General features: G+C 46.8%; 1 protein-coding gene across 1 annotated transcript in view; it reads left to right on the top strand.

Annotated features, from left to right (window-relative positions):
* Positions 1-26,028, top strand: part of LOC115458845 (mitogen-activated protein kinase 15-like) — a gene marked incomplete at its 3' end in the record, with an annotated part of 180,960 nt that overhangs the window by 41,566 nt on the left and 113,366 nt on the right. The window contains exons 3-4 of the mRNA XM_030188672.1: positions 6,523-6,621; positions 16,743-16,772. Coding sequence (XP_030044532.1) covers positions 6,523-6,621; positions 16,743-16,772 — 129 coding nt within the window. The remainder of the gene's footprint in view (positions 1-6,522; positions 6,622-16,742; positions 16,773-26,028) is intronic.

Raw genomic sequence — 26,028 nt, 5'->3', positions numbered from 1 at the left:
CGGATCATTCCTTGAGGGCTGATTGGCCGGCCCTGGAATCGGGCTTAGCCTATTTGGCAGACTTGCTGTATGATGTCTTGAGGGCCTCAGCTAAAAGCATGGCTCAGACAATCTCTGCGCGGCGGTGGCTTTGGCTGAAGCATTGGTCTGCTGACCACGCCTCTAAATCCCGCCTGGCTAGATTGCCTTTTAAAGGCAAGCTGCTCTTTGGGGTCGAGCTGGACAAAATCGTGACCGATCTCGGCACGTCTAAGGGCAAGAAGTTACCAGAGGTCAGGGCTCGGGCTAGTACTCGCCCCGGTACCTCCAGAGGATGGTTTCAGGAAGCCCGTCGGTACCGCCCGGGCAGGGCGGGCTCCTCTGCCCCCTCTTCCTTCAAGAGGAATTTCTCCCCCAAGCAGCATTCCTTTCGCAGAGACCGCCGTCCCGGAGGTGCTCCCTCCGGTCCTCCCCCAGGGTCTCGTACCCAATGACGGGGCCTTGGTCCACGCCCCAGTGCAGATTGGAGGACGGCTGTCCTCGTTTCTGGGCGAGTGGACCACAATAACTTCAGACGCTTAGGTGCTGGAAGTCATCAGAGACGGCTACAAGCTAGAGTTTTGCCGACCCTTAAGAGACGGGTTTGTACTCTCTCCCTGCAAGTCTCCGGTCAAAGCTGTGGCAGTGCAGCATACCTTGGACAACCTGATCCGCCTGGGTGCGGTCGTTCCGGTGCCAGAAAATCAGATTGGCAAGGGACGTTACTCCATTTACTTTGTGGTACCAAAGAAAGGAGGTTCTGTCCGGCCTATCCTCGACCTCAAAGGGGTCAATCGGGCCTTGAAAGTGCGGCACTTTCGCATGGAGACTCTCCGCTCTGTTATAGCGGCAGTAAAGGCAGGAGAGTTCTTGGCTTCCTTGGACATCAAGGAAGCGTACTTGCATATTCCCATCTGGCCTCCTCATCAACGCTTTCTGCGTTTTGCAGTCCTGGGACGACACTTCCAGTTCAGAGCCCTCCCTTTCGGGTTGGCTACTGCTCCGCGGACCTTTTCCAAAGTAATGGTGGTCATAGCGGCCTTCCTGCGAAAGGAAGGAGTACAAGTCCATCCTTATCTGGATGACTGGTTGATCCGAGCCCCCTCTTATGCAGAGTGTGGCAAAGCTGTGGACCGGGTAGTTGCTCTTTTGAGCTCCCTGGGATGGATCATCAACTGGGAGAAGAGCCAGCTGCGCCCGACTCAGTCCCTGGAGTATCTGGGAGTTCGATTCGACACCCAAGTGGGCAGAGTGTTCCTGCCAGACAATCGGATTGTCAAACTTCAGGCTCAGGTGGACCAGTTCCTAGTAGCCTCTCCTCTTCGGGCTTGGGACTATGTGCAGCTGTTGGGCTCTATGACGGCCACGATGGAAGTAGTGCCCTGGGCCAGGGCTCATATGAGACCACTACAACACTCTCTGCTGCAGCGCTGGACTCCGATGTCGGAGGATTATGCTGTGCGCCTTCCCTTGGACCCAGCAGTGCGCAAGGCGCTGAGCTGGTGGATGCAGACAGACAAGTTGTCTGCGGGAATGCCTCTGGTGTCCCCAGAGTGGATTGTCGTCACGACGGACGCCTCTTTGTCGGGCTGGGGAGCCCACTGTTTGGGAAGGACAGCGCAGGGGCTCTGGTCTCCTGCAGAGGCAAAGTGGTCTATCAACCTCCTGGAACTCAGAGCCATTCGGTTGGCGCTTTTGGAGTTCATCCTGGTACTGGCCTTGAAGCCAGTACGGGTCCTGTCGGACAATGCCACGGCTGTGGCCTATGTCAACCGCCAGGGAGGTACCAAGAGCGCCCCTCTAGCCAAGGAGGCCATGAATCTATGCCAGTGGGCGGAAGCGAACCTGGAACAGCTGTCAGCGGCCCACATTGCTGGAGTCATGAATGTCAAGGCGGACTTTCTCAGTCGCCATACCCTGGAGCCCGGAGAGTGGCAACTATCGGCTCAGGCGTTCTTGGACATCACGAAGCGCTGGGGCCAGCCGAGCCTAGATCTGATGGCGTCATCGGCCAATTGCCAAGTGCCGCGCTTTTTCAGCAGAGGACGGGACCCTCGATCCCTGGGAGTAGATGCTCTTCTCCAACAGTGGCCGACACAAGAGCTTCTCTATGTGTTCCCGCCCTGGCCCATGCTGGGCAGGGTGCTAGACCGGGTGGCAAAGCATCCGGGCTGGATAATCCTGGTGGGTCCGGATTGGACCAGACGTCCCTGGTATGCGGACTTGATCAGGCTCTCAGTCGACGATCCTCTGCGGCTGCCAGTGGAGCAGGGCCTGTTACATCAGGGTCCCGTGGTGATGGAGGATCCCTCCCCCTTTGGTCTTACGGCCTGGCTATTGAGCGGCAGCGTCTGAGAAAGAAGGGCTTCTCAGACAAGGTCATCGCCACTATGCTGAGAGCGAGGAAGCGCTCTACTTCTACTGCTTACGCCAGGGTTTGGCGTATCTTTGCAGCGTGGTGTGAAGCAGGCTCACTTTCTCCCTTCACTGCTCCAATTTCTTCAGTGTTGGCGTTCCTGCAAGAAGGTCTGGAGAAAGGCCTGTCACTCAGTTCCCTTAAAGTCCAGGTAGCGGCTCTGACTTGCTTCAGGGGCCGCCTGAAGGGTGTTTCCCTGGCTTCACAGCCAGATGTGGTGCGCTTTCTCAAAGGAGTTAATCACCTGCGTCCTCCTCTGCGCTCAGTGGTGCCTGCGTGGAATCTCAACCTGGTGCTAAGAGCCTTGCAGAAGCCGCTTTTTGAACCCTTGTCGAGGGCATCTCTGAAAGACCTGACGTTGAAAGCAGTCTTTTTGGTGGCTATCACTTCAGCCAGAAGAGTTTCCGAGCTCCAGGCACTCTCATGTCGAGAGCCTTTTCTGCAGTTCACTGAGGCAGGAGTGACTATTCGCACAGTGCCTTCCTTCCTGCCCAAGATTGTTTCTCGCTTCCATGTGAATCAGCAGCTCTGTCTCCCTTCCTTTCGTAGGGAGGACTACCCAGAGGAATACTCTGCTCTCAAATATCTGGATGTGAGACGTGTCATCATCAGATACTTGGAAGTGACCAATGATTTCCGGAAATCGGATCATCTGTTTGTCCTGTTTGCAGGTCCTCGTAAGGGTCTGCAGGCTGCTAAGCCTACAGTGGCAAGATGGGTCAAAGAAGCCATTGCAGCGGCTTATGTGGCCGCGGGGAAGGTGCCGCCTATCCAGCTGAAGGCTCACTCCACAAGAGCTCAGGCGGCCTCGATGGCAGAGGCCGGGTCCGTCTCCTTAGAAGAGATATGCAAGGCGGCAACTTGGGCATCGGCCCATACTTTCTCCAAGCATTACCGCTTGACTGTGGCTGCTCGGGCGGAGGCCCGGTTTGGAGCTTCAGTGTTGCGGTCAGGGATTTCTATGTCCCGCCCTGGGTGAGTACTGCTTCGGTACATCCCACCAGTCTATGGATTGATCAGCTTGATGATATGGAAGGTAAAATTATGTATCATACCTGATAATTTTCTTTCCATTAATCATAGCTGATCAATCCATAGCCCCTCCCAGATATCTGTACTGTTTATATTCTGGTTGAATTTTAGGTTCAAGTTTAGTCTTCAGTTACTTCAGGAGGACTTCGTGTTCAAGTTTTTCACTTGGATCCTTCAAGAGTTGAGACGAGTTTGTGTTACAGTGAGCTGCTGCATTCCTCTCCCCTCCGTTTTACGGGGCTGGATTGAGACATAAATTCTGCCGGCGCTCCCTCCCGCTTCGTGCGGCTGTAGGGCAGCTTTGTACCCCTCCCGCTTCGGCGGTGTTAGGGTCAGTCAGCTCCTCCCGCGGTTGCGGTTGCAGGATAAGCCAGATCCCCCCGCATCGGCGGGTGTGGTGTCCCTCCCCCGCTCCACGGGGATGAGCTGGACGGATTCCCCTCCCCCACTTGTGTGGGGATGAGCTGGGTTAATTCCCCTCCCCCGTTTCGGCGGTGGTGAGCTGGGCAGAGTGTCCCTTTGTGGGTGTAATTCTCTAGGTGCTGAGTCCTGCGGATGGAGCTTTGATATCGACATACTGAGGAGTTTCCGGCAGCACATGACCACATATAGGGAGGCAAAAGGATTGCTCTCTATCTCCACCTGCTGGTAGATGGACACAACCCACCAGTCTATGGATTGATCAGCTATGATTAATGGAAAGAAAATTATCAGGTATGATACATAATTTTACCTTCTCTTCTCCCCAGGCTTCGCCCTGCTCGTTTCTTCGCTCGTCGCGCTGCTATTCAAACAGGCAGCTCCGCTCCTCTCTGCCTCGTCTATCCGGCCCTACTAAACAGGAAGTGCATCAGAGGGCCGGATAGACGTGGCAGAGAGGAGCGGAGCTGCCTGTTTGAATAGCAGCGCAGCGCAACGAGCGAAGAAACGAGCGGGGCGAAGCCTGGGGAGAAGAGAAGCACAATTTCAGGGCAGGCACTGACAGGTAACGCTGATCGCTGCCTCCCGGAAGCCGCGGGAGAAAAGGCAGCGACAGCGATGAAGGATTTGGATGGGTGGGCCTGGAGGGAAAGTGGGTGGGCCTGGGCCCGTCCAGGCCCACCCGTGGCTACGCCCCTGGTTCAGAAAGGGAGAGATGAATTTTGGTTATTTTATAGAGCAAGAAATAGGTTATAGCAGTCTGCTGGATATGTGCAGAGAAACAGAGAGCAAAAGGGCTGTCCTAAATTAAACTGCTTATCTTGTGTATTGATAGTGGCTGAATATCATTGGGTATTGGTATAGAGGTGGGGATTGTGTGTTACTGATATTCAGTGCCTCCATTTCTGTGGATGGGGGGCTAGATATAAGTGAGCTATTAAAAAAAACAAACAAACAAAAAAAACTACTGACTGCAGGGTTTAAATATTGATCTGTTTTTATGTTTAGTGTCCTTCCACACCATGTTTTCAGTATGTTATTTAGGTCTTCAGGATTTTCATACAGTTCTATAATTCTTGGCTTTAAGTAGTCTGGATTATTGCAGTGCACTTGTTTGGGGGTTACCTGGTACTGTTGCACATACATTGCAGTTCAGAACACTTCTGTGTGTTTACTTGTAGAGTATATTTTGAACATATTCACTGGTTTTATCAAATTTGCATTGGTTGCCTGTAGTTCAAAAATCTATGTTTAAACTTTTAATTTTTAAAACTTTGGCTAGTGATGGTCCTACATGTTTACAGGATTTGTTAATTCTATATGCACCAAGTTGGTCTTTACAATTGTAGAGGTTAAATTTTTGCAGATTGGTTCCTTCCTTTAATAAATATTTCATTAGCACATATTAGAAAAGTCAACTTTTTCAGTACTGGGTCTCATGCTTTGGAACTCATTGCCATGTAATTTGAGGATGGAAAAAGACTGTTCATTTTCACAAGTACTAGAAGACCTGGCTGTTGTGAGTACCTATAAATGTACTCACTCTGCTGCTCCCCAGTATCTCTCCACACTCGTCCTTCCCTACACCCCTTCCCGTGCACTCCGTTCCTTGGATAAATCCTTCTTATCTGTTCCCTTCTCCGCTACTGCCAACTCCAGACTTCGCTCCTTCTGTCTTGCTGCGCCCTATGCCTGGAATAGACTTCCTGAGCCCCTACGTCTTGCCCCATCCTTGACCATCTTTAAATCTAGATTGAAAGCCCACCTCTTTAACATTGCTTTTGACTCGTAACCACTTGTATCCACTCGCCTCCACCTACCCTCCTCTCCTCCTTCCTCTACACATTAATTGATTTGTTTGCTTTATTTTTTGTCTACTAGATTGTAAGCTCTTTGAGTAGGGACTGTCTTCTATGTTTGTGCAGCGCTGTGTACGCTTTGTAGCGCTATAGAAATGCTAAATAGTAGTAATAGTAGTAGTAATAGCTGTTGGAACAATCTGCTGATAAGTTTTTATATATTTTTATTTTTTATGTTTCTAATTATGTGTGTATATTTTGATTTTGTAGATGTTATGGTGTAATCCATTGTAGTCTTTCTAAGATTCATCAGAATATAAGTTTAAAATAAATAAAAATTCATGTCATGAGTGAAGAGGGATTCTGCCAAGAATTAATTTTGATCCACTTAAATGCATAGATATGTGGTATTTGTTCTATGTGAAACTTCTTCGTTCTAGAGAACTATTCTCAGTGTCTTTAAGCTTTCTTTCCTAAATTTGAACAGCTAAGCTAAAGGCCTTTATGATGTATAAGAAATTTGGATGGCTTTTCTCAGTACTTCCTACTTTTTTGTTCTGAAGCTTCTACATTTTATTGTAACTTGCATTAAGCTTGGATTGGGAAAGGTGAGTAATTAGATCTAAATTTGTCTGGTGCTTTATTGTCCACTGTCTTTGTTTTATTAAATCACTTTGGAACTGTTCATCAGCTTTTCTTTTGGTTATCTGAAATAATTTTGCATTGTCGGCAAGCACTGTTGCCTCGCTGTTTACTTTCTTTTTCCAGGTTGTATGTGTAACATGACTATTTTCTTCTCATACGTAGGTTTAATTTATGAATACATTATTTTCTCAGGCCTATGGCATTGTTTGGAAGGCAATTGATCGTCGAACTGGAGAAATTGTTGCTGTGAAGAAAATCTTTGATGCTTTTCGCAACAGGACAGATGCACAGGTGAGGAGATTGAACAGAAGTCTGTACTTTCCAAGATGTGTGGGGTGTTAGAAAGCCAGCACTTTATTGTACTTTCATTACCCTACTTTGTCAACATTAGGAACAAGACAGATGCAGAGACTGGGGGAGAGAAGGGTCAGTATAAATGAGCCGGTTGATATTGTGTATGTGGATTTTCAAAAGGCATTTGAAAAAGTACATCATGAAAGGCTCCAGAGAAATTAGAAAGTCATTGGATAGGAGGCAATGTCCTGTTCTGAATTAAAAACTGATTAAAAGATAGAAAACCGAGAGTAGAGTTAAATGGTCAGTATTCTCAATGGAGAAGGGTAAATAGTGGGGTTCCCCAATGGTCTGTGCTGGGGCTACTGCTAAAAAGCACTAAATCTGTTAAAATATAAATGATCTAGAGATGGGAATAACTAGTGAGGTAATTAAATTTGCCGATGAGACAAAGTTATTCAAAGTTGTTAAATTTCAAGAGGATTATGAAAAATTGCAAGAGGAGCTTACGAAACTGGGAGACTGGCCATCCAAATGGAAGATGACATTTAATGTGAGCAAGTGCAAAGTGATGCATGTGGGAAAGAGGAACCCAAACTATAGCTATGTGATGCAAGGTTCCATATCAGGAGTCACTGTCCAGGAAAAGGATCTAGGTGTTATCGTTGATAATACTTTGAAACCTGCTGCTCAATGTTCAGTGGCAGCTAAGAGAGCAAATAGAATGTTAGGTATTATTAGGAAAGGAATGGAAAGCAGAACTGAGAATGTTATAATGCCTTTTATCACTCCATGGTGCGACCGTACCTCAGATACTGTGTGCACTTCTGGTCACCGCATCTCAAATGATATAGTGGAATTAGAAAAGGCACTGAGAAGGGCGATGAAAATGATAAAGGGGATGGGACAACTTCCCTATGAGGAAAGTCTAAGGTGGCTAGGACTCTTCAGCTTGGAAAAGAGATGGCTGGGGGGAGATATGATAGAGGTCTATAAAATAATGAGTGGAATGGAATGTGTGGATGTGAATTGTTTGTTTACTCTTTCCAAAAATATTAGGACTAGGGGGGGCACGCAGAGAAGCTTTTAAGTAGTAAATTTAAAACAAGCTGGGGAAAATATTTCTTCACTCAACGTGTAAGTAAACTCTGGAATTCGTTGCCAGATAATGTGATAAAAGCATTTAGCTTAGCAGGGTTTTAAAAAGGTTTGGCTTACTTCCTAAAAGAAAAGTCCATAAGCCATAATTAAGATGGACTTGGAAAAAAAAATCCACTGCTTATTTCTAGGATATGCAGCATAAAATGTACTATTTTGGGATCTTGCCAGGTACTTGTAACCTGGATTGGCCACTGTTGGAAATAGGATACTGGACTTGATGGACATTCAGTCTGTCCCAGTATGGCAACACTTATGTTCTTATGTAAACCAGTCCTCAGGACACACTTAACCAGTCAGGTTTTCAGGATATCCACAATGAATTTGCATGAGAAACCTATCTCCACTGTATGAAAATCTATCTCATGCATATTCATTGTGCTATCCTGAAAACCTGACTGGCTAGGAGGGGCATAATTGAACACGAACGCCTATCTCCATGGGCGTCTATGTCTGAAAACGGGTACGTGAAGAGGCGGGACAGACCGTATTTTCAAAAAAATGGACGTTTCCTTGTCATCAAGCAGATGAAGCCATTACGTATGGGTTGTGTCCATCAACCAGCAGGGGGAGATAGAGAGCACTCAACTTTTCACAGTGCCTCATGGCCAGCCAGCTCCACTGCCTCTTCGGTATTCTCTATCTCCCCAAGCAGGGTGGCTGCAGCTTCTTCGAGCTCCATCAAAAATCTGCCTGGGGGTGGCTCCTGGCTTGCCAGTTGTTAGCCGGGGTGTTAGAGGCTATAGCAGCTTCACTTTGAAGGCACATAGGTTAGCCCTTTCCCTGCCTTACCCATGCCCCCGTGGATGTGGACATATTAGTTTGCTTTTCCCTGTCCTTTCCCACTCAGTGGATGCAGGCACATTGGTTCGCCTTTCCCTGCCTTTCCCACTCATCTGAGCCTCCAGAGTTCTTATTACCTGTGCTTTCCTCACAGCGTTTAAAAAAAAACAAAAAAAAACTGGAACAGAGGTTTTCCTTTGATTCTTCTATGGGACTGGAGCTGTGATACTCGGTCCGGTAAGGTAAGAGTGTTTTCTAACTCCTCTAGGGTGGGCCCGCAATCAGGGCGTTTTTGGCGTGAAACCGCCATTTTGAATTTTCCCGACGTTTTCGGCGATGGCTGTAGAGAATGTAAAGCGCTGTTCCCAGTGTGGCAAGCGCAAATCAGCAGCGGGGCTCTGTAAATCATGCTGTACAGGTGTAAGAGCCGGCCCGAGCATGGCGAGCGAAGATTCTTCCCGCTCAGAGCTGGCAGCGGACGCCATTTTGAATTCTCCGCCCGGGGGGGGGGGGGGGGGGGGGGGACACCTCGAATTGAGGCTATTCAGGGAGCGGCTAGCTCCGGACGGGATCTGGGTGCCCAGGGCGAGTTTTTCTCCCCTGATTTTGTGTTATTATTGCATAAAGCATACATGCTGAAAAGAGCTCTCCCTCAAGGGTCGTCTGAGGCCCCTTCTATTGTCCCCCCCCCCCCCCCCCCCCCCCCCCGGTGGATTCTGGCCTGGGACTGCCCGCTGAGGCTATTTTCCCTGATAATTGGCATAAAGAAAAGCGTAGCGGGGCTAATTCCCCTTCAGATTGTGGTGCACCTCCTTCCCCCCCCCCCCCGTGGTCGGGCTGTGAGGATTCAGAGAGTTCTGGCAGGCCTTCGGGGTCTGAGGAGCCAGAGTCAGGTGCAGAATTACCACAGGATCTGGATGATCCCTCCGCGGTGAGGATTTTACACCGTGCTGAGCTGCCAGCGCTTATTTCAGATGCCCTACAGGTCCTTTCTATTGAAGAGCCTGACAGTGGCACGGCCTCCTCTGTGAATCCTAGGATGGCTAGTACCAAGAAGCCTGCTCGAGCCTTTCCTTTGCATGACTCCATCCAAGAGCTTATTTCCGCTCAGTGGGCTGACCCCGAGGGACATTTGAAAGTTTCCAGGTCTATGGGGCAATTATACCCTCTGCATGAGGAGCATTTGGCTCGCTTTGCAATGCCTAAAGTAGATGCCCTAGTCACTGCGGTGACAAAGAGACCTACCCTCCCTGTGGAAGGAGGAGTTGCCCTGAAGGATATACAAGACCGTAGGCTGGAAGCAGCACTTAAACGGTCCTTTGAAATTGCAGGTCTTACTGTTCGGGCGTCTGCATGCAGTTATGCTGCTAGAGCCTGCCTGGCATGGTTGCAACAGGCAGTGGAACAGCCCGGAGATGGAGTTGAGCCCTTCTCGGATGTGGCTCCGCGGCTGGATTCGGCCTTGTCCTTTTTGGCTGGTGCCTTTTATGATATTGTCAGAGCTTCGGCTAAACAAATGGCAGTAACAGTGGCGGCTCGCCGTCTTATTTGGCTACGACATTGGGCAGCGGACATGGCCTCTAAGCAAAGGTTGGTGAAGTTGCCCTTTCAAGGCGTTCTCCTATTTGGTGAGGAGTTGGAAAAAAAAAATTGTTAAAGGCCTGGAGCGCTTGCCTGAAGATAGGCCGAGGCCTTCCTCCAAGGGCCAGGCGGTCCACTCCTCTTATAGACCTCGCTTCTGTGAAGCTAGAAGGTACCGCCCGGGACGTTCTGCTGGGTTCACTTCTCGTGCCCGTTTTTCAGCAGAGGAACTCCTTTTGCTCGGACAGGTGTTCCGCAGCCACCGGCTCTAGGCCTGGAGTTCAGGGGCGACCTTCTCAATGATGGTGCGCCGGCCCCCTCCTCGCTTCCTGTCATCGGAGGACGTCTTTCCCTCTTTGCCGAGGAGTGGGCCAATATTTCCTCAGATCAGTGGGTTCTGGACCTGATCAGAGATGGCTACAGAATAGAATTCAACGCCCCAGTAAGAGACATGTTTGTGGAGTCCTGATGCGGTTCTGCCGCCAAACGGGCGGCGGTAGAGGAGACTTTGCAAGGTTTGATTCAGTTAGGGGCCGTGTCCCCGGTACCTCCCGCCGAACACGGCTACGGCCGATACTCCATCTACTTTGTGGTGCCGCGAAAAGGTGGGTCTTTTCGCCCTATTCTGGACTTAAAAGAATTAAACAAGTCCCTGAGAGTGCGGCATTTCCACATGGAAACCCTGCGCTCAGTCATTGCTGCGGTACAGCCAGGAGAGTTTCTCACGTCTCTAGACCTGAAAGAAGCTTACTTGCACGTACCAATTTGGCCCCCGCACCAGAAGTTTCTGAGGTTTGCGGTGTTGGGAAAACATTTCCAGTTCCAGGCCTTGCCTTTTGGCCTCGCCACAGCTCCCTGAACCTTTTCGAAGGTAATGGTGGTAGTAGCTGCTTTGCTCAGGCAAGAAGGTATTAGGGTTCACCCGTACCTAGATGACTGGCTCATCAGAGCAGACTCTGTAACAGAGAGCTATCAAGCTACAGCCAGAGTGGTCTCAGTACTTCAACCTCTAGGCTGGGTCGTCAATATGGCCAAAAGTCACCTGACCCCCTCGCAGTCTCTAGAATATTTGGGGGCCAGGTTCGACACAGACTCGGGCTATGTATACCTAGCCGAGCTAAGGCGGTGCAAGCTTCAGAATCAGATCCGTCTGCTCCTGAGGATGCCCCGCCCGCGAGCTTGGGACATTGTCCAGCTGCTGGGATCGATGACAGCCACATTGGAAGTGGTGCCCTGGGCGAGAGCGCACCTGAGACCTCTACAGTATTTCCTACTTTAAAGATGTTCTCCAGTTTCTCAGGATTATCAATGCAGACTTTCTTGGCTCCCTGCGGCCCAACTCAGCATGGAGCGGTGGCTCTCAGACAGCATGCTGCGGCGAGGAATGCTGCTGGCGCTCCCCGATTGATATCTAGTAGTGACAGATGCCAGCCTGAAGGGCTGGGGTGCACATTGCAAGGGGAAGCATGCCCAGGGTCTATGGACACCCAAGGAGTCGGAGTGGTCCATCAACCGCCTGGAGTTGAAAGCGGTGTTTCAGGCGCTTCTGGCCTTTCAAGTGACCCTGGAAGGATTGGCTGTCAGAGTGATGTCGGACAACAAGACAGCAGTGGCCTACATAAATCGACAAGGCGGCACTCAGTGCAGAGCACTGGCCGCGCAGGCCGAACACATTTTCCACTGGGCCGAGCTGCATCTTCAGTTTATTATTATTATTATTATTTATTGCATTTGTACCCCGCATTTTCCCACCTATTTGCAGGCTCAATGTGGCTTACAGAGTATTGTTATGACATAGACATGAGAGGATATTAGATACGTTCGGTGGTAAGCTGAAGATATTAGAAGATACATTCTGTGATAAGCCGAAGATAGCGTAGGGGGTATTAGATAGGGTGGTGAAGGAGGTGTATTTATATGATTGGGTGGATTGTGTGGTGATTTGTGTCTTTAAGGGTTCTTTTTGTAGGCTCTATTGAAGAGATGTGTCTTCAAAGCTTTGCAAAAGTTGCTTAGATTGTCCATAGTTTTTAGGGTTGTGTCGGCAGCTCACATTGCAGGTCAGAGCAACGTGCAAGCTGATTATCTAAGCAGGCATTAGATCGATCCAGCAGAATGGGAACTAGCAGGCGAAGTATTCCTGCAGATATGTGCCAAATGGGGCAAGCCCATGATGGATCTTATGGCGAAAAGTTCAAATGCCAAAGTCCCGTACTTCTTCAGCAGAAGGAGAGATCCTTGCTCGGCAGGGTTGGATGCCTTGACTCAGCCCTGGCCTCCAGACCTACTATATGTGGTCCCTCCGTGGCCCTTGATAGGGCGCGTGCTCCTGCGGATTCGGCTGCACCCAGGAGAAGTGGTCCTCATCGCCCCGGACTGGCCCAGGAGGCCTTGGTATGTGGACCTCCGACAGATGCTAGTGGAGGCTCCCCTTCCTTTACCTCTGGTACCGAACCTGTTGTCACAGGGCCCGGTAGCCATGGAGGACGCCTGCCGCTTTGGTCTCATGGCATGGCGATTGAGATGGCGCAATTGAGGGACAAAGGCTATTCAAACACAGTCATTTCCACTCTCCTGCAGGCCCGCAAGCGTTCCACGTCCGTGGCTTATGCCAGGATTTGGCGCCAGTTTGAGTCTTGGTGTGCTTCAAAAGCGATCATACCCATGCGGGCTCCTGTCTCGCCGATTCTGGACTTTTTGCAGGATGGTGTACAAATAGACTTGGCCTATAATTCCCTGCGGGTGCAAGTGGCAGCGTTGGCCTCCCTTCGTGGTAAGGTTGAAGGCGTGTCTTTAGCTGCTCATCCAAATGTGGCACGGTTTCTTAGTGGGGTGCTTCGGCTCCGGCCTTCCATGCGAGCACCCTGTCCAGCTTGGAACCTGGGGCTAGTTTTGAAGGCCATGCAGGCTTCTTCTTTTGAGCCGCTTCGGCGAGCATCGGAGAAAGATTTGACACTAAAGGCCGTTTTTCTCGTGGCCATCACTTCGGCGAGACGGGTGTCAGAGCTCCAGGCGCTGTCCTGTAGAGACCCATTTCTGCAAGTCTCAGAGTCCGGGGTCACGGTTCGGACCGTGCCTTCCTTCATGCCTAAGGTGGTTTCAGCGTGTCACCTAAACCAGCCTGTTTTCTTGCCCTCCTTTGATAAGGAGGAGTTTCCAGAATCTTTTGGGCAGTTGCACCTGTTGGATGTGCGCAGGACTCTGCTGCAGTATCTGCGAGTTACTATCTCTTTCAGGATCTATGATCATCTGTTTGTTTTGCTATCAGGTCCTCGCAGAGGGTCTCCAGCGTCTAAAGCCACTATTGCCCGCTGGCTCAAAGAAACTATCTTTTCAGCTTATCTGCTTGCCGGCCGGTCTCCGCCTGTAGCCTTTAAGGCGCATTCTACCAGAGCGATTTCTTCCTCTTGGGCTGAAACTGGAGCACTCTCTCGTCAAGAGATATGCAGTGCAGCAACATGGGCTTCTAAGCTCTCTTTTGCCCGACATTACAGGCTGGATGTGGCTGCTAGGAGAGATGTGCGTTTTGGAGCACAAGTGTTAGCGCGTGGTGTGACCTGTTCCCACCCTATATAGGGATTGCTTTGTTACATCCCATACGTAATGGCTTCATCTGCTTGATGACAAGGAAGGGAAAATTAGGTTCTTACCTTGGTAATTTTCTTTCCTTTAGCCATAGCAGATGAAGCCATGAGCCATCCCTGTATGATTGTCTGTATGCTGTGAATCTGTTTCAGGTTCTGTTCTTGTTTACTGAAGTTCCTTCCTTGGGAGAAAGTTGGAAAACAGTCTTCAGGATTCATGTTCACTTATAGGAGGATGAGTCCATTCCCTCCAGTTCATGTTTTGGAGGATGAGTTTATTCCCTCTAGGAGGTTGCGTGTATCCCCTCCAGTTATACAATAAGGAGGACGAGTTTATTCCCTCCAGGAGGATGTGTTCATTCCCTCCTTTTGAGTTCATGCCCTTGTTAAGGGGCCATCGTTCGCTGTGAGGAAAGTTCATTTTATTCCCATTGCGGTTTGCCATACTGCTTTGGAAGCTTCAAATACTGAAGAGGCAGTGGAGCTGGCTGGCCATGAGGCACTGTGAAAAGTTGAGTGCTCTCTATCTCCCCCTGCTGGTTGATGGACACAACCCATACGTAATGGTTTCATCTGCTATGACTAAAGGAAAGAAAATTACCAAGGTAAGAACCTAATTTTCCCTTTTCAGCTGGGCGTGTGTTTTTTTTAGCGATAATGGAAACTAAAAACACCCAGCTCAAAAATGTCCTAATCCAAGCCATTTGGTCGTGGGAGGGGCCACGATTCGTAGTACACTCGCCCCCCTGACATGCCAGGACACCAACTGGGCACCCTAGAGGTCAGTGCGGTGGACTTCAGACAACGCTCCCACATGCATAGCTCCCTTACCATGGGTGCTAAGCCCCCAACCCCCCTCCCCCAAAACCCACTACCCACAAATGTACAACACTACCATAGCTCTTAGGGGTGAAGGGGGCACCTACGTGTAGGTACAGTGGGTTTTGCAGACCTCCCATTTACCAGCACAAGTGTTACAGGTAGGGGGGGGGGGATGGGCCTGGGTCCGCCTGGCTGAAGTGCACTGCGGTACCCACTAAAAGTGCTCCAGGGACCTGCATACACGCAGGCCTCTAGGACTTGTTGCTGCTATATAACATTGGCACACCAGTTGACACCTGAAGACTAATCTCTCCGAAAACGTCCTTTATTGGAATAAGCACGCTTACTCACAGTTAACTGCAGATCAGAGGTTGTGCCCCACTGGCAACGACTCTCCCTGGTACTGAGATGAGCAGTAGGTCAGAGCTGGCAGAATGCTGTACAATGCCCTCTTTCAGCCACATTCAAGGTAAGAACTAAGTTCTGTAGCGTGGCTAACACGTGAAAGGGATCTAAAACTGGCTTACAAAATGGCCACTACCTCATGGACTACCGGAAACAAAACAGGGCACACTCTGACCCAGTAAGAAGGGGGAAAAGCACCATGGGAGTAGAGCCTATCAACTACCAACATCGTGAGCATTTGCCACAAGCTAGTGGAATCACGGAGCCCAATACCCTACACTCACCACAATGCATTGCTGATGTGACTCTGCAGTGCCATTAACAGAAAAGGTGTCACACTCACCTGAGAGCCACATCAGAACCAGGGAAAGGCTGTCACAGGATAGAACACATTCTGCTGTCATGGAGGTGGGTACAGCATTTGAGGCTGGCATAGAGACTGGAAAAAAAGTTTGTAAAGTGGGTTTTTTTGGTGGGAGGGGGTTAGTGACTACTGGGGGAGTCCGGGGAGGTCATCCCCGATTCCCTCCAGTGGTCATCTGGTCAGTTGGGGCACTTTTCTGGGACCTGTTCGTGAAAAAAAGGGTCCAAAAAAAGTGACCCAAAATCGCGGTAAAAACGCCTTTTTTTTCGATTATCAGCTAAAGACGCCCATCTCTCCTCGGCCAATAACCACGACCCAGTTCCGCCTTCACCACGCCTCCAACACGCCCCCGTCAACTTTACCCGTTTCCGCGACGGATTGCAGTTGGAAACGCCCAAAATCGGCTTTCGATTATACCGATTTGTGCGCCCACGGGAGAAAGACGCCCATCTCCCAATTTGGGTCGCAATATAGGCGTTTTTCTCTTTCGATTATAAGCTGGTAGGTGTGTCCCAAGGACTGGGTTGAGACTCCCTTAGTCATCACTTCTGGTCCTTGAGGGCTACCAACAGGCGAGCCTATTTGTAATGAATATGAATGACAGAGATTTGCTTAGGCTTGCAAATCTTGCTCATGCATATTCATTATGGATATTACAGTTGCAATGTACAGTATACTGCTGAATCCACCAGGTTCTTCGCAGTTTACAATAAGTAAAAAAAAAAAAAAAGACTATCTTGGTTAAAATAATACAAACCTAAATAACTGAAATCAAACTAATTAAAAAAAAAAATTTGTTAAAAAGATGGTTTTCACATTTCTTTCTTAAATTGAGAGTAGAATGACTCTATAGTAAAACAAATATAAATATCACTCCAAAGCCTAGATGTTTGAACTGCTAAAAGTCTATCAAATCTCTTTACATCCTTAATAGATGGAAAAACAGAAAGTGAATTGTGACACTTTCTTCTGTCTCTAGTTTTAGAGATAAATCTATATGATCTATCAAATAGCTTCGACATTCATCATTCAGAATTTTGTGTAAAAACATGAGAATTTAAAGCTAATATTAAACATCTATGAACAGCTGATGAAATCACGAAAACCTGGCCTGTTGGTGGCCCTCGAGGACTGGAAGTGAAGACCAAGGGTATATAGAGTTTTTTGTACTTCCCATGGTTGTTATCTACAGCAAATTGAAACCTAATAAATACTACCATGAAACAGGATCAAAAATATACACATTTAACAGCACTGCAATTCAAATAAAAGAGATATAATACGATGTAAGCATAATAGTGATGGAATATCTAATAAGCAAACAATTAGAACATTCAAATAATATTGTGTTGTGTTCATACTGTATGTAGAATATTATCTGTTATGTTTGTTTTATTAAATATTTTCATTTTAATTTCTAGAGAACATTTCGTGAAATAATGTTTCTTCAGGTAAGCTGCACCATACCTATTCTCTTACTTAGTGTACCTTCTCTAGTATAAATGAAGCAGTGTAGTTTTATTTCTGTGCATTTAAATGGAGTAATAGAGATTAATAAATAACAACAACAAAACGAAAGGATATGAGGTGATACCTTTTATTGGATTTAATACACTTTTAACTAGCTTTCACACACTAAATGTTTTCTTACTTTGGGACACAATAAGCAAAAGATGGCAATACTAGGCTCATAAATCATAAAAACATTCCAGTGATAGAGAGAAGCAATAGCCTAGTGGTTAGAGCAGCAGGCTGAAAACTAAGGAAGACAGGTTCAAGTCTCATTGATACTGCTTACGATTTTCGGCAAGTTATTTAACCTTCCATTGCATCTAGTACAAACGTAGGAGAAACCTCATGAACGGTGAACAAAAAAATGAGGTAAACTCGAAGAGGATGTGAAGAAATCTTTATTGTGAACAGCAAAAAATTTACCCAACACAGCCATGTTTTGGCCCAAAGGCCTGCCTCAGGGGTCAAGTGTATCTGCATAAAATAAATATGAACGTAAATAATAAGTAAATACAGCATACATGCAATCATATTGTCAAGTAATGAATCAGATAATTTTAAAAACTTGGAGTGGAACATGGAAAACATATCCTATATAATAATTTGCACCTCCAACGTTCCATCGCTCTCTGGCTGCCTGGGTTTGTAACATCTTATGATGTCAGCCAGCGTCCAGCATTCCATTCCCCCTCACTGCCCCGCCCTTGCGTCAAAACGTAATGACGTCAAAGGGCGGAACAGTGAGAGGGAAGGGAATGCTGGAGGCGAGCTGACGTCAGGATGTTACCAATGGAAGGAAAGCCAGCCAAGCCAGCCAGAAAACGATGAGGTACAAAGGAAGAGAGAATCGTGGCACATCGAGGGGACGGCAAGGCAGAGCAGAGCAGAATCAATGGACATGGATGGGATGGGAGGAGAGGACAGGATAGAAGAGAATCACGGGACACGGATGGGAGGGCAGGGAAGAGGAGAATCGCTGGACATGGAGGGGATGGGAGGGGAGGGAAGGGAAGAATTGCTGGACATGGAGGGCAGGGGAGAGACAAAAAATCGCTTACAAGAGAGCCTTCCTAGGGCCCATTTCATTGTTGAGGAAACGGGCTGGGTTCCACTAGTGTTCAAATAAAAATATACTTGATTGTTGATAAAAGAAAAAACATACATCGACCGTAAGGATTCCATAATAATTGGATATATGTATATTGCAGGAAAATAAATTTCTAGTGTATGGATGAAGGAATATTTATGATATAAAATATAAAACATGGGAAGTTTAAAACATCTAAAGTAAAAAAAATAAATAATTAAAGATAAGACTGTATGTATGGACACAGTGACATATAAAAACATATGGAGCACGGAAAGTATATTAAGTAAAAAAAACAATAATTAAGAAAAAAGTTGCTATAAATAAAAGTGTATGTATACACATATAGATAAAGTATAAATAAAGCATAATGTACCGCTTGTGTTTTGGCGGGAGAAGCTTAACTCAAGAGTAAAAACAAAATCCTGGCTGTGGAACTTCTATGAAATCTAAGTGAAAACATAAAATTAACAAATGAAGTAAAACTGTGTGAATAGAATACAAAAACATAAAATTAACAAATGAAGTAAAACTCTGTGAATAGAATACAGAACTACAATCACTATTGATGGCTATTATGTTCTTAGGTATTGTATAAGACATAGTATAGCAGCTATATACTATCAATGGCTGTGGAGTAAACAAGGTGTAGGAATGTTTGAAAATAGGAGAAATAGTCCTCCTAGACGCTGCTATGAGTTGTAGTGTTTAGGGGTGGATATTGAACAGATTGTGCATTAAATGGAGTGCTGCGAGAAAAATGTGAGGTATCATGCTACTAAAAGAGAAAGCTGTGAATACTAGCTCGGAGAGCAGTGGAAAAAATAGCGCTGTAAAGTACAAATTGTTTTACAACCAAGTGATGAACTATGTGTATAGAAATGGTAGTAACGTCATCAAATACATAAAAGGCGCCAAGCAGAGGGGAAAATGATTTGTTACCAGGTGACATTAAAGATGTGCATGAATAAAAGATGTGTGTATACACTGGTCAGATGGTATGAATGCTGGTATAGGGAGCATACCTATTAAAAATATGTATTGAAAATATATTCTTGGACTAGCTTGTGTCAAAAAAGGTTGTTTCCTTGTCATCAGCAGCAGATGACTCCATTAACTGATGGGTTGTATCCGCCTACCAGCAGGTGGAGATAGAGAACACTGAAAAACCACAGTGACCCTTGGACGGCTAGCCCCAACTGCCTTCAGTATTTGAGATTTCCAAAGCAGAGTGAACCATGAAAGTAGAATAACATAAACTTTCCTCACAGCGAACAAACGCCCCAGAACAGTGAGCAATAACCATACAAAGGAGGGACGATCTCAACCTCCTGTAGTAGAACATCATGTAGAAAGTCTGAGAACTGGTTTCCAAAAACAGAAGTCCATTATGTTGGTAGGCACAGAGATCCCTCATTGCCTCCTATTTTGAGATATCAAGGAATGGATTTGAAGGTAAAACTATTCCTTCTTAATTTAGGAGTAATGTTAGATTCAGAATTGGTTATGCAAAAACAAGTGGATCATGTAACATTACAACTTACTTTCTGTTCTTAGCAAGTTGAAAGGTATGATATTGGCCTGTGATTTTCAAACAATATTGTAGAGCCTGGTAATAACAAGATTGGATTTTTGCAATTCTTTATACCTAGGCATGACCAAGAAAGGGATCTAGGTGTTGTCGTTGATGATACGTTGAAACCTTCTGCTCAGTGTGCTGCTGTGGCTAAGAAAGCAAATAGAATGTTAGGTATTATTAGGAAAGGAATGGAAAACAAAAATGAGGATGTTATAATGTCTTCGTAGCGCTCCATGGTGCGACCGCACCTCGAATATTGTGTTCAGTTCTGGTCGCCGCATCTCAAAAAAGATATAGTGGAATTAGAAAAGGTGCAGAGAAGGGTGACGAAAATGATAAAGGGGATGGGACGACTTCCCTATGAGGAAAGGCTAAAGCGGCTAGGGCTCTTCAGCTTGGCGAAAAGGCGGTTGAGGAGAGATATGATAGAGGTCTATAAAATAATGAGTGAAGTTGAACGGGTAGATGTGAAGCGTCTGTTCACTCTTTCCAAAAATACTAGGACTAGGCGACATGCGATGAACCTACAATGTAGTAAATTTAAAACGAATCGGAGAAAATTTTTCTTCACTCAACATGTAATTAAACTCTGGAATTCGTTGCCAGAGAATGTGATAAAGGCGGGTAGCTTAGCGGAGTTTAAAAAAGGTTTGGACGGCTTCCTAAAGGAAAAGTCCGTAGACTGTTATTAAATGGACTTGGGGAAAATCCACTATTTCTGGGATAAGCAGTATAAAATGTTTTGTACATTTTTGGGATCTTGCCAGGTATTTGTGACCTGGATTGGCCACTGTTGGAAACAGGATGCTGGGCTCGATGGACCTTTGGTCTTTCCCAGTATACTTATGTACTTATGAGCCTTTTCCATTGCAGGAGCAAATTTATGGAATCATCTACCTGGTCATTTAAGACTTTGTTCAAACAGAAAACAATTTAAAAATACTTGAAGACATATTATTTTATGAAAGCTTTAATGGATGAATAATCTTGGATTTTTCTGGTGTTTCTCCCTAGAGCTTGTATTATTCTTGAATGATATTATTGTATTTTTGTTTATGATTTTATGAATGTTTTTATTGTAACCCGCTTTGTGATAAAGCGTGATATAAAGTTTGAAAATAAATAAATGCCCAATATGACTACCAGTTCGGTCAGGCAGTCTTGCAGAATTTGTTTGGTGTCTAGAGTCCAGCCCCTCCCCTCCCGGCCTAAATTGTTCTGTTCTGGGCTGCACCTCCACAACTAGTGCATAAATTGTTTCTAGTCCCTGTTGTTTTAGCATTGTTGTTTTTGTTGAGCCTGGTAGCTAGGGATTACCAGATGTGAGAATACAACAGTCTGCTTGTCCTCAGAGAAAGCAAAGTTATTCACCTGTAGCAGGTGTTCCTGAGGACAGCAGGCCAAGTATTCTCACATACCCTCCCACTTCCCCTTGGAGTTGAATTCTTTAGCTTTTTATAGTGACTAAGGGACCCGAATTTGTACATCAGGCAGGAAGGCACCAATGCATACGTGGTGGGACACTGCTAGGAATTTCTACAGCTCCCATCGCAGGATGTTATCCAGATGTGAGAATACCTCCACCTCTCAACATCAGGCACTGATAGTAGGCCCCAAGATTGGCCAACATCAGACCCGACACCAAGAGTGCTCTAGGGTTTGGTTTCATACTCGTGTGCACTGAGGGACGCTTTGCAGTACCTCTGGGGAAGCTGAAGAATCACAAGCATTGGTCTTCCTCGATGCATGGTACTGGGAGCGCCGAGGCATCAGATACACCAGTACCCGAGAAATGCCCACACTGAGAGAAACACTTTCCTTCTGTGAAAGAGATGTTGGTGTGCCAGTCTCTATGCAGTCAGGTCCCAGCTTCTGATTCGACACGGACGCCTTCTTCGACTGCCACCCTACTGGTGCCCCTGCCTTTGCTGATGCCCCCGCCTTCAATTAGCGGTTCCAGGCTATGCTCAGAGAGGAGCTGGCACAGATACTGCAGATGCAGACCACTTTGGCATCAAGGGCGCTTGCTCTACTGGCGGATCAGCCCCAACCTCTCTCTGTGGAACCACTGATGCCTGGGCGGAGATCCTCGACACCAGCACCTCAGTGGGTGTTGAAGTCGAGGCACTCGGGACTCCCTTCAGCATTGGGGGAGGAAGCTTCCCTGGTGTCGAAAGGCAGGACTGAGCCTCAGTGCCCTTTAGGGAGTGCACATAGTTCCACCACGCCCTATCAGGCACAGACTCTAGCAGCTGACTGACTATGCTGAGGAGTCTGATTGGGACTGCTCCTGGGATTCAGAGGAGGATATACATTATTTCTCAGAGGAGGAATAGTATGAACTACTCTCTGGTCCCTCTTCATGTCAAGAGAGATGAAAATTCCCACCTAAGGGACTGTCTCAGGTTTTGTGAGAGAGATGGCAGCTGCCATCCCATTTAAGTTGGAAATGGAGTGTCACGGTAGTGGCTGCCATGCCTACACTCACCTCTCCTCTTAGTGACCAGGCCCTGTGGCTGCTGTGGACTGTCTTCTCCCTGTTTCCCAAATGTGTTCCAGAGATCATTCCAGTCCTGTTCTGATGTTCCAGCATTCCAGCCTTGCTTTGGTGTTCTTGCAGCCAGGCCTCGCCCTGGTGTTCCTGCTGCCAAGCCTCTCTTTCTGGTGTGGATAGGTCGGTCTGGGGGTCATCTGCATAAAGATGATACTGAAAACCATGGGATGAGATCAGAGCACCAAGGGAAGAAGTATAAGTGGAGAAAAGACGAGGTCCCAAGACAGAGCCCTGAGTTACCCCAACTGATAGTGGGATAGAAGTGGAGGAGGATCCACCAGAGTGTACACCAAAAGTGTGATCGGAGAGATAAGACGAAAACCGGGAAAAAACAGAGCCCTGAAATCCAAGTGAGGACAGCTTATCAAGGAATAGGCGGTGTTCAACAGTGTCAAAACCAGCAAATAGATAGAGAAGGATAGGAACAGGAGGAGGCAGATGGGGCAGTAGCTGGAAGCACAGGTAGGGTCCAATGAAGGGTTTTTGAGGAGTGGTTTAACTACGGCACATTTGAAGGCATCAGGAACAGTTGCAGTGGAAAGTGAAAGATTTAGGATATGATGGATAGAAGGGATGACAGTAGGACAGATAGTGTTAGGATCAGAGGAACAGGTAGTCAGTTTGGAGGAGGAAATGTACAGTTTCCTCCTCAGTGATTTCAGAAAAGGAAGAAAAGGAGACGGGTTGAAGGAGGGTTGACAGAAGGTGGAGGTGACTTGGTTGAGAACTCAAGGTTAATCTAATGAACCTTATGATGAAAGTACTCAGCCAGAGTCTGGAGAGAAAGTGAAGGGGGAGTTGGAGGTGAAAGCACTTTGAGGAGAGAGTTTAGTGTGGCAAAGAGACATCGAGGGTTTGAGCCAAGAGAGTTTGTTACCTGGATGTAGTAGTCCTGTTTGGCAAGTGAAAGAGCAGACTGGAATAAGGTTAGCAAGAATTTGAAATTTATGAAGTCAGCATGGGATTTCAGCCAAAGGTGTTCGGCAGATCGGGCACAGGAACGAAGGTAGTGGATTCTAGAAGTCAGAGGTCAGTCAAGACTGGGGTTTGGTTCACGTTACAGAACAGGGAATGGGAGGAGCGAGAGTATCCAGGGCGGAGGAAAGAATAGTATTATAGGAAGAGACAGCCTCATTGACCAACTTGGATAACATAGTGGTTGAAACCCCGAAGGAGAGAATAGAAGAGTCAGTAGCCTGAAGATTCTTAAATGTATTGGTTGAGATTGGACAGAACTGGGGGGGGGGGGGGGGGTGTTTAAGTGTGAAAATTATCAGATGATGGTCAGAGAAGGGAAGAACTGAGGCGCAGAAACTGGAGAGTGTGCAGTTGAAGAAGAAGACAAGGTCAAGATAGTGGCCATTCTGGTGAGTAGTGGAGCACAGTTGAAGATTGAAAGAGGATGTTGAAGCGAGAAACTGAGAAGCATAAGAGTAGGAGGGATCTTTAGCATGAATGTTAAAATCCCCAAGAATTAGGGAAGGAGATGAAGGTTTAAGAAAGAAGGAAAGCCAGGAGTCAAAGTCAGTGAGAAAGGATGAAAGGGGCTTATAAGGGGGTCAATAAATGACTGCTACTTGGAGAGGTAGAGGAGTGAATAGATGGATGGAATGGACTTTGAAGGAAGAAAGCAATGAGACTGAAGTGGAAGAAGAGGTTGAAATCTAAAAGAGGGTGAGAGTAGTAGCCCAACACCACGTCCGCTGCCAATCGGGCGAGGAATGTTGGAGAAAAGGTAACCTCCATGACACAGGGCCACTTGAGAGCGGCCCAGTGGACTCTAGCTTCCCAGTGGTCTCAGGTGACTGGGAATTTAGCAGATGTAATCCAGATTACCCCAGTGATGGCTCACGACCTTCTCTGGTGGACAGTTCGATCCAGTTTGACTCTGGGACTACCATTCCAAATTCTACCACCTCGAAATGTGTTGCTAACTGATTCATCCTGCTTGGGATGGGGAGCTGATGTAGTTGAGCTTCACACCCAGGGTCAGTGATCTGCTCAGGAGACTCCATTTCACATCAACCTCCTTGAGCTCAGGGCAATCTGGAATACTCTAAAGGCTTTCAGAGGTTGGCTATGGAACCAAAGTGTTCTCATCCAAACAGACAACCAGGTTTCAATGTTCTGTGTAAACAAGCAGGTGGTATGGGATCCCTATCCCTTGTGTCAGGTGGCAGTGGGCTCGCTATCAAGGAATGGACCACTGTGCCACATACCTGCCTGGGAAAGACAACTGCCTGGTGGACAGACTGAGCAGGATGTTGCAACCGCACTACGGTCTCTCAATATGGGCACAGCCCACAAGATGTTCCGAGCATGGGACACCCCCTTGTTGGATCTTTTTGCACTCATCTCGACAACAAGGTCCCTCAGTTCAGCTCCAGGCTTGGTTCACACGGCAGACTAGCATCAGATTCTTTTCTCCTTCACTGGGGGAAAGGTCTTTTGTATGCGTATCCCCCACTACCCCTTATATAGAAGATTTTGCTGAAACTCAAGTAAGATCACGGGACCATGATCCTAATCACTCCTTGTTGACCAAGGCCGATCTAGTTTCCTCTTCTGGCGTTATCCTCTGAGTATCCGTGGAGATTGGAATGTTTTCTGACCCTCATCACGCAGAACGAGGGTTCCCTTCTGCATACCAACTCCAATCCCTGGCCCTCACGGTTTGGATGTTGAGAACATAGAATTCGAATCCTTGAATTTGTCAGAGGGTGTCTTGTGAATCTTGATGTCTTCCAGAAAAGATTCCACTAAGAGATGTTATTCTTTCAAATGGAGGAGGTTTGCTGTCTGTTGTGAGGGCAACGCCCTAGATCGCTTCTTGTTTTCCACACAAAAACTACTTGAATACCTCCTGTACTTCTATAAGTCTGGTTTAAAACCAATTCTGTAAGGGTTTATCACAGTGCAATTGGTGCTTATCATCCCTGTGTAGGGGGACTGTCCATCTCTGTACAACCTCTAGTTGTTCATTTCATGCAAGGTTTGTTATTAACAAAGCTGCCAGTCAAACCTCCAACTATGTCATTGGATGTCAATGTTGTTCTAACCCAGCTGGTGAGAGCTGCTTTTGAGCTTCTTGAGTCCTGTCATCTAAAGTTTTTGTTCAAACTATACAGACACTTTTCAGCGAAACCTCTTGTCAATAGTCTAGTACTCGGCTGAAAAACACATAATGATCATGTCTCTGCCCTATTCATCAGATAACTCTCATTTGCTAGAAAGGAGGAAACGACCTCAAAAGTCCTCGCTCGGCAGGAAGCATAAACAATGCCGTCTGATTATGGACTTGGATCATATCATAGGTCAAAAACCTTTGATTTTCCTAGCATTTTATTTAATTATACATTTTTTACTTATTTATTTTTAGTTTTTTAAAATTATCTCTGATTGCTCTGTCTCTGCTTCAATATCAATGACGTTACTGAGTCTACGTCTTAACTTGACATTATTATATACACATCTTAGCTTAATGAGTAGTCAGCACTTAGCTTGAAATTCACACTCCCAACGGGGCTCTCCATTTCACAGAGTGGCACATACTTGATCTTAGTCTTATAGAGCACTTGCTCCCCTGAAGAAGCTCCAAGAGAGAGTAGTGGTAGCGAACTCACACATACAACTCTAGTTCTGAAATTGATTAGGACTTCTCACTCCCCAAGGCACTTGTGAAGAAAAAAATACAACTTGACTTGAAGACAATCAGCTCTCTCACTCAGGATGGTGTAGATGGCGGCAGGCAGGCTGTTGGATTTCTCGAAGCACAGGAACCGCAGCTATCAGATGGTCAGTCTCTCAGTCATAATGTAGTAGTAGCAGATGGGCTGTCTCACTCAGGCAGGCAACCCCAGTAGGCAGGAGCCCACATTGTATGAACCTCAGATGTTGTTCATCATGTCGACGACTCGGACCAGGGCTGTCATCCGTTTCATGAACGGCAGCTCCCACATGAATTGCTCAAGATAG

Source organism: Microcaecilia unicolor, unplaced genomic scaffold (assembly GCF_901765095.1).
Source record: "Microcaecilia unicolor unplaced genomic scaffold, aMicUni1.1, whole genome shotgun sequence".
Classification (NCBI taxonomy): Eukaryota; Metazoa; Chordata; class Amphibia; order Gymnophiona; family Siphonopidae; genus Microcaecilia; species Microcaecilia unicolor.
The sequence above is the reverse complement of the archived record's forward strand: the minus strand, read 5'-3'. Positions and strand labels throughout refer to the sequence as shown.